The sequence below is a fragment of the Grus americana genome, chromosome Z, assembly GCF_028858705.1.
Source record: "Grus americana isolate bGruAme1 chromosome Z, bGruAme1.mat, whole genome shotgun sequence".
Lineage (NCBI taxonomy): Eukaryota > Metazoa > Chordata > Aves > Gruiformes > Gruidae > Grus > Grus americana.
Genome location: NC_072891.1, coordinates 37460415 through 37469403, shown reverse-complemented (window position 1 = coordinate 37469403; position 8989 = coordinate 37460415). Strand labels below are relative to the sequence as shown.

Genomic DNA, 8989 nt, shown 5'->3' with positions numbered 1-8989 from the left:
AGTTCCTTAACAAAAGGCTTTGCCACGAGGGGTGCCCCCGCCCACCCCCACCCCCCCACCCCCCCCCCCCCATCTCGCCCCAGGAAGGAGTCATCAGAGCCTGGCAGCATTTGGCCATCATGATCCCCAAAGCACTGACCCATTCCATTCAGACAGCACCTTGGCTCTGGGGTCAGGGCCTAGCGAGGGTGGGGTGCACATGGGGTGCAGCCTTGTCTGGGACCCGTGAGGGCTGTCTGAGATGTGTGAGGAGGCCTGAGCAGCCTGACCACCGGGGACGGGGAGGGTTCCTGGCTCAGCTCCCCCATGCCCCTGTGTGCTCCCAGGCACAGCCCTACGCCTCTCCCTTCTGCCTTCTGCTTGCCTTGAAGAGCCACCGTTCCCCCACCCTGAAACGCCAAAACATAGCTCCCAGCTGAGTGCTGTACACACCAACAGAGAGAGAGTGAGTGAGTGCGTCTGTCTTTGTATCGGGGAGATTTGCCCAGTTCAGCTCTACATCCTCAACAGCAAGTACGCAAGGTTATTGACCTACACCCATTCATCTCAGACCGATGTAAACTCGGAAGCCTGAAGCCTAAAGCCAATGGTTCCACTGTCATCCCTGCTACTCTGCTAAGTATGAGAGGCCTGAAAACCCGTGGAATCTCATTCCCATGGGTGCAGCTTTGCGGGGAAAGCTTGGGCACTTCCGCTCTCTTTCCACGTTGCTTTCCGCATTTGCCTTTGAATTTAATGTGGGGAAGAGGCAAGTTAGGGTGGACAACTACATTGCCATCAAGCAAGTTCACAGGTCAGGCTGGGAGAAGTTGAAGGGGTGCGGCCCAAGACTTCCACTGCCACTGTCCTCTCTTGGCAGGGAAATGAGACCACAATGGTGCGAGCTTCATTTTCCATGGAAGACTCTGTCAAAATGCTTGGAAGAAAAGCACCTGCTCAACTGTCTGCAACAGGAGGGCAGTAAGCTCAGAATCAGATTGTTGGAGGTTGGAAGGGACCTCTGCAGGTCATCCAGTCCAATGTCATCCCTGCGCAAGCAGGGCCTCCCGGGGCTGGTTGCTCAGGACTCTGTCCAGACGGCTTTTGAACACCTCCAGGGTGGGAGACTCCACATCCTCTCTGGGCAACCTGTGCCCGGGCTCAGTCACTCTCACTGTAAAAAAAAAGTGTTTCCTGATGTTCAGAGGGCACCTCCTGTGTTTCAGTCTGCATCCATTGCCTCTGGTCCTGTCACTGGGCACCTCTGAAGAGAGCCTGGCTTTGTTGTCTTTGCATTCTCCCTTCAGGTACTTATATACATTAATGAGATCCCCCTGAGCCTGCTTTTCTCCAGGCTGAACAGTCCCTCTCAGCCTTCCCTCATAAGAGAGATGATCCGGTCCCCTCACCATCTACGTGGCCCTTTGTTGGACTCTCTGCAGTACATCCATGTCTCTCTTGTACTGAGGAGCCCAGAACTGGACATAGGACTCCAGATGTGGCTTCACCAGTGCTGAGTATATATGGAGAAGGCTGAGGTGCTCAGCTCTTTTTTGCCTCAGTCTTCACTGGCAAGTGCTCGAGCCACATCGCCCAAGCCGCAGAAGGCAAAGGCAAGGACTGGGAGAATGAAGAACCACCCACTGTAGGAGAAGATCAGGTCAAGACCATCTAAGGAGCCTGAAGGTGCACAAGTCCATAGGGCCCGATGAGATGCGTCCGCGGGTCCTGAGGGAACTGGCGGATGAAGCTGCTAAGGCGCTCTCCCTCATATTTGAGAAGTCGTGGCAGTCTGGCGAATTTTCCACTGACTGGAAAAGGGGAAATATATTTTTAAAAAGGGAAAAAAGGAGGACCTGGGGAACTACAGGCTGGTCAGTCTCACTTCTCTGCCTAGACAGATCGTGGAGCAGATCCTCCTGGAAACTATGCTCAGGCACATGGAAAATAAGGTGGTGATTGGTGATAGCTAACATGGCTTCACTGAGGGCAAATCGTGCCTGACAAATTTGGTGGCCTTCTGTGATGAGGTTGCAGCCTTGGTGTAGAAGAGCAACTAACATCATCTACCTGGACTTGTGCAAGGCGTTTGACACTGTCCCGCATGACATCCTTGTCTCTAAACTGGAGAGACATGGACCTGATGGATGGACCACCATCTCCACCATGTGAGCAGCAGACCAATGCCCAGCTTGTCCCCAAGCAACGGCTACTTGGGAAAGACAAAAGATCCAGGCTTTATTGTGGAGCATGACATTTACATGGCATGGAGTCCCCCTTTGGTCAGTTTGGGTTGGCTGTCCCAGCTGTGTCCCCGCCCAGCCTCTTGCCCAGCCTCGGCCTACTCGCCTGTGGACACCCAGACAGAAGGAGAGGAAGCCTTGGCGCTCTGCAAGCGCTGTTCAGCACCAGCTTAAACACTGGTGTGTTTTCAGCACTGACTGGTCACAAATGCAAAACACACCACCAAGTGGGCGGCGGGTCTCTCTCCGCCCCCACCGCACCCCTGTAGCTCTGTGATGTCACAGCCATGTCCTCACACCATGCGAGGCCAGGCCTTTGTGAAGTCAGGCACTGTGGGCCATAGTCTGTGGGCCTGGAAGGAGCTCGCAGTGTGCTGGTGGCTGTGTGCCCGTGGCAGGTGGTCTCCTCCCAGGTATCCCCAGGAGGAGATCTGCCTGGACAGGCAACACTCCTGCAGCTGAAGGAGAGAACCGAAGCTTACAGGAGAGCTTCATTTCTCACCAGGATGAGGAGGAGAAAGGCTCCTCCAAAAGCACAAGGGGCTGCTCCCGCAAGGAGACGAGTCAGCAGCAGCCCAGCAAGGTCTGGGGAGGCCCAGGGCTCCAGAGGGCGAGGGCCTGCACGCTGCAGTGCTGCAGAAAGTCAAGGCAAGTTCAGTGCTGCCTGTCACCCCATGTTTGCACCAAGCCTGCCCGGCTGTGCTGGGCCTGACAGCCTTGCAGAACCAGCATCATCCTGCCGTGAGGGAGGCCTGGGGCCACCTTGGCTACGTGACAGTGATGCAGCTGGTTACCATGTCCATGTCTCTGTGGGATACTGTAGAAACTATGGGGTGCCCCAGGACTCATGCCACCCTTCTTCCCCAGGCACTCTGTCAGTGCCCTGCCTGACAGTAGGGGGATCCTGCCAGGCCCTCTGCCTCCAGCTGTCCCCCTCTATGGGGCATAACCACAGCCCTGCTTCCCCCGCCCCCTCCCTCCGCAGGGATCTGGCATGCACTGAACCAATGTCTTCAAGAAGGGTCCTCAGGCTTTTCTCTGGTTTCTTTGCCCAGGCTGGATCATCAGTGTGATACTGGCCGTGGTCTCCTTTCAGAGATGCGTCAGGTCAGGCATCTCCACCATGTGAGTACGACTCATGTCCCAGCGTGGACACAGACGAGGGGTGCCGGTGGGTCAGGGCAAGCGGGGGGAGGCTGGTGGTGCTCCCCACTAGGAGACCCAGGCTCCTCAAAACTTGCTGCTCCTCAGCTTGTAAGAGAAACCCCCCACACGCAGGGCTCTGCCCCTGAGCACTGTTAACACCGGGACTCCTTCGTTTTCAGGAAAGAGACCATCAGCTCAAAAAAGAAGAGACTCTTCACAATCCTCTTCTTGATGAGCCTAGGTGCTCTCAGTGAGTATTAGCCCACTGCCAGCGGAGGCACGGAGGCACGGAGTGCCAGCTTCAGCCGGAGGGAGAGGCGCTGCTGGGCCCTTCCAGCCTCCCACGTCTGCAGCTCAGGGAGCTCCCGAGATGCTCACTATATGCAGAGTCCACCCCGCCCCAGAGCCAACAGACAAAATGAGTGCACGGCCCGTGGAGTCTGGTGGTGGTGCTGGCCGCAGCAGGGAGGGGAAATGGGGTGTAGCTGTGGGGTGCCAAGCACACCCAGAAACCAGGGCTGTGCAAAGTCGTGAGGCCCGGGGAGAGGGTCTCTGCTTGGAGCTGCAACCACTCTCTGCATCCTTCCCCGTGTCCTCAGCCAACCTCTTGCAACCTTGATGTGGGAGGAGACCGCATGGCTACAGGGATCATTAGAAACCCCAATAACTCTTGCTGATGTGAATTACAGCTGGTGCTTGCTTTGGGACGATAACGATGCTGTGGATGCTATGGACAAAGGATGTGCCACAGGTCAGTGACTGCTGTTTTGGGACAGGAAGGTGCCACAAAGGAGCACGGCTGGAGATGAGTGGGTAAATCACCCAGTCCCTCCAGTTCTAGGCAGCGACCCAGAGAGTCAGTGGCAGCTTCCGCCGTGCTTTCCTAGGGCCACCAGCTCTGGAAAGCCCCGGCAGCTCTGGGACTCAAAAGGAGAGCCTTTCTCTTTTAGGTGCTGCTGGGACAGCCTGCAGCCGACTTGAGGTCCATGCGGTAAGAGCCCTCTCCTCTCTCCTGACCTGCAGCACATTTGGCGGGGTAGCGGCAGATGAGCCCGTACGATTTGAACTCACTTGCACAGTGCCCAGGGCTTGTGCCTTTTGCTCCTGCCTGGGCCTTTTGCTAAACCTGGAGGGGAAGGGAAGCGTTTGCAGACCGGGGAAAGAAAAGGAGGCTTGAGCAGCTCTGTCTCCACTCCTCCAGAGCTTGGAGGCTCCAGGAGGGGCTGGACAGCTCTCTGACAAGATCTGCTTTCCTGGTGACTGCAGGAACAGCCTCTCTCTCTCGGGGAAACAGTCACAAGAGGTGCAACAGCTGAGACATGAGGTGGCAAGCCTGACTCTGGAGATCAACACTATGACGAAGGTGATCCTGCACTGTGGGAAAGAGGGCTGGGACGAGCATGCCCCCGCACAAGGCACTTTCTGGGCCAGTTGGTGGGCTTTTCCTGCTCAGCCCACACACCCGTCCCTTGCCAGGGGCTGCTGGTTGAGCTTCTCTGCTGCAAAGCCCCTTCTCCTGGCCAGGTCTGACACGTTGCCTCTGTTGCCTTGTGTCTTTCCCAGGAAGTTCGGCAAATGAAAGAGGCGATGTCTGCAACCACGCAGGTGTCCGACTGGGCTCTGCAAAGTGTAGGTACGGACAGACACAGGCAGGCAGGGCTGTCACCGCACTGGGCTTCTGCTTAGCGCTCCCAAAAGGAGGCCGCGCAGCAGACTGCTCTCCGAGGCAGAGGGACATGGGGCGAAACCACGGGGCACAAGAGCATGGCTGTGGCTCCCTTGGGCTTACCCCAGCCCTACCGTCAGACTCCTCGCTGGAGCGCCGGCCAAGCCCCTGACAGCATTTCCGCCCTCTCCCGCTCCACAGAGCTTTCCTGGGGAACGAAAACGAGTGGCCGGGTTGTCCCTTGCTGTCCACGCAGCGGGGCCTTGGCTGGGGTCTGCTGCCCTTCCCACGGGCACTTGCTGGCTCCCAGCACCTGCAGACCTTCTCTTTGTGTGGCTGGGAGAGAAATGCTGTCACCGGGCACAGGGATCCCCTCCTTTTCCTGGGGCACCTCCGAGGGTGCGGTGCTGTGTGCAGGGCTGGCAGGCGGCCTTAGAAGTCGCCTGCAGCCACCGGGTCCTCTGAGCCTGGGGCCTCTTGCAGTCAGCTGCTCTCTTCTCCCTTCAGGGGCTGCCATTGATCTGCAGAGATCGTCCAGCAGCTTTGCAATGCTCTGCAGGGTCCTTTGGTTCCTGTGTGCTCCACCCCTTCTGGATACCTTTGTGCAGGTACAGTAGGAGAAACTGTCAGTGCCGCTTCTCTTGCCTCTTATAAATATGGGGCCAGGCCCTGGGCTGTCTCCTCTATTGCTCAAGGCCACGGCACTGGTCTCGTGCCTGACACCTGAAGTCTTTCATACAGGGCTTGGCTCCCTACGAAATAGCAGTTGCCCTCAGAAGCGACTGAGCTGAGCCGAGCTTCCTGCCCACCATCCTTGGTCACTGCCGGGTGAAGGAGCTTCTCCTTAGGGACCCCATTTCCCTGCCACAGCTGCGATTGTCCCTCTCCCGATGGGGCGGCGGAGGGTGGGGGCAGGCTGCAGAGCTGTTGGGCAAAAAGAGAGGTTTCTTTAAAGCCTTGACTCAGGTGCAGGACATCAGATGTTTCCCACTGGCTGGCTATCTTCCTCGTTCCTGGGCCGGGAAGACGGCTGGGCGCTTCTGTCCGCTTCCCAACACGCCATTCATTTTGAGCACAAGCACAGCCCACAGTCGCAGTGCCGCCTGTGCTTCTGGCTGCACGGGAGTGCAGCGGGCCCCACCACAGCCTCGCGTTCATTGCTCTTGCCCTCTGCTTTCAGCCGGATACTTCCCCGGGATACTGCTGGCCTTTCCAAGGGTCTCAGAGCCAGGTGCTAATCCGGTTGCCCGAGCAAATACGACCGATGACCATCACGGTACAGCACACGTCAAAGATTGCTTCTCCGCTGGGGACTGTCAGTAGCGCTCCCCGAGATTTCGCTGTCTTTGTAAGTCTCTGTTGGGCACTGGTGGCTGGGACCTAGCCGCGGGGAAAAGCTGGAACGGGGACTTGCTGCTCTCTGCGCATCTGCTGAGATTTGTGTGCTCCCAAGTACTGTAGTTCCCTGAGGGGACATTTCAAGGGACCTGTGACCCCTCCTAAGACTTGCTTAGCACGTTTTGGCACAGAACGTCCGGGCCCTTGAGCACCATACAGGGAGGAAACTCAGCCCCACTGCATCCTGCCCCAGACTGTGCTGGAGCTGCCGGAGCTGGGTGGGGATCACGGGCCTGGATCTGGCGTGAGCGTTTCGTGCTCACATCGAGCGTGACGTGCTCCGCTGTGCTTTATTTCCAAGGGACTGGATGAGGAAGGCAGCGACGAAACTCTGCTTGGGACGTTCATGTATGCTGTCCACAAAGAGCCAATGCAGAACTTCCCTCTGCAGGTACAGTGAGTGCGCGTGGGCGAGAGGCCAGGGCAGAAATGCCAGCTTGCCAGAAAGTCGCTTGGCCCGACCCTGGCCAAGAGAAGCATTGGCGGGATTGGGAGGGAGAGTGGCATCCGGCAGAGAGGGAAAAGCAGAACAAAGGCTGTGCTGGCCCCACAGCCATCTGGGTCCCCAGAGCTACCTGGCATCCAGGCAGGTGGTGGCAGGGAGGACGCCTAGCACCTTGTCCTGGCAGCAGGACTTCCCCAGACCCCATTTGCCCAGGACCAGCGAGCCTCAGGTTTCCACAGCTGCCCACCACGCTCTCTGAGGCCAGGTGTTTGCTCCGCAGGGGCACAGGGGTCCTTTGCCGCCGGGGTGGGAGAAGGGAAGGAGGGAGAGGCCGCCGCCTCAGCCAGGGCAGGAGCTAGTCCCAGAGCAGGGGCCAGGCTGGCAGAGGAAGACACGTGGAGCCTTCTGTCACTTTTTACGCCCCAGGAGTGACACTGCTTTCTGCTATGCTTTCTTTGCAGAACGGGATCCCCAGAGCCTTTCGGTTTTTGAAACTTGTCATACAGAGCAACTGGGGAAAACCAGCATACACCTGTCTTTATCGAGTGCAGGTGTATGGGAAGATCGTGGGAAAGAAAGGCATTGGTCAGACGTGTGCGGAGACCGTTCCTCAATAAAAAATGAAAAGGAAAATGGAGAAACAGACCAGAGGGATGTGGCTGTTAGTCTGGTGGACAGCAACGCTGTTTCAGAGGCCCTTGCAAAGCTGCCAACTCCTGCCCTCCTGACGTGGTTTAGGCCCAGCCGGTAGCTGGGTGCCACGCACCACTCACTCACCCCTCCCCCGGCGGGCTGGGGAGGAGAATGGAAAAACAACGGCAAAGCCTCGAGGGTTGGGATAAGGGCAGTTTACTGGGACAGCAAGGGAGAGGGAAACAATCAACAACAGTGCTGATAACAGATATTCACCATGGGTGATAACAAAGAACAATTTACATCGACCACCGGCCGACAACCGACCGACCGCTCAGCCTGTCCGGGAGCCACACCGAACCCGCCCCTGCCCGACCGGCCCCCTTTTATGGTGAGCATGATGTCACATGGTATGGAATAGCCCCCGGCCAGCTTGGCTCACCTGTCCTGGCTCTTTGTGAAATTAACTCTGTCCTTGCCAGAACCAGGACATTATCCACCCCTTATTCCTCAGGCCGAGGCCTACTTCAGGCTGAGGCCTTCCTCAGGCTTTCGGCTTTCCCTCCACCACAGGGATGTTTCCCCACTGAGCAAAAGGAGATGACGCTCCCGTAGCCTTTCCTTGCCTAAGTTCCTTAACAAAAGGCTTTGCCACGAGGGGTGCCCCCGCCCACCCCCACCCCCCCCCCCCCCCCCCCCCCATCTCGCCCCAGGAAGGAGTCATCAGAGCCTGGCAGCATTTGGCCATCATGATCCCCAAAGCACTGACCCATTCCATTCAGACAGCACCTTGGCTCTGGGGTCAGGGCCTAGCGAGGGTGGGGTGCACATGGGGTGCAGCCTTGTCTGGGACCCGTGAGGGCTGTCTGAGATGTGTGAGGAGGCCTGAGCAGCCTGACCACCGGGGACGGGGAGGGTTCCTGGCTCAGCTCCCCCATGCCCCTGTGTGCTCCCAGGCACAGCCCTACGCCTCTCCCTTCTGCCTTCTGCTTGCCTTGAAGAGCCACCGTTCCCCCACCCTGAAACGCCAAAACATAGCTCCCAGCTGAGTGCTGTACACACCAACAGAGAGAGAGTGAGTGAGTGCGTCTGTCTTTGTATCGGGGAGATTTGCCCAGTTCAGCTCTACATCCTCAACAGCAAGTACGCAAGGTTATTGACCTACACCCATTCATCTCAGACCGATGTAAACTCGGAAGCCTGAAGCCTAAAGCCAATGGTTCCACTGTCATCCCTGCTACTCTGCTAAGTATGAGAGGCCTGAAAACCCGTGGAATCTCATTCCCATGGGTGCAGCTTTGCGGGGAAAGCTTGGGCACTTCCGCTCTCTTTCCACGTTGCTTTCCGCATTTGCCTTTGAATTTAATGTGGGGAAGAGGCAAGTTAGGGTGGACAACTACATTGCCATCAAGCAAGTTCACAGGTCAGGCTGGGAGAAGTTGAAGGGGTGCGGCCCAAGACTTCCACTGCCACTGTCCT

General features: G+C 57.5%; 1 protein-coding gene across 1 annotated transcript; it reads left to right on the top strand.

Moving 5' to 3' along the window:
- Positions 1 to 4354: 4354 nt before the first annotated feature.
- LOC129199362 (sperm-associated antigen 4 protein-like) lies at positions 4355 to 7494 on the top strand. The gene is made up of 7 exons (XM_054809701.1): positions 4355 to 4359; positions 4635 to 4731; positions 4932 to 5001; positions 5542 to 5642; positions 6215 to 6382; positions 6734 to 6823; positions 7339 to 7494. Exons 1-7 carry the CDS (start codon positions 4355 to 4357, stop codon positions 7492 to 7494), a joined length of 687 nt encoding a protein of 228 aa, XP_054665676.1.
- The last annotated feature ends 1495 nt before the right edge of the window (positions 7495 to 8989 follow it).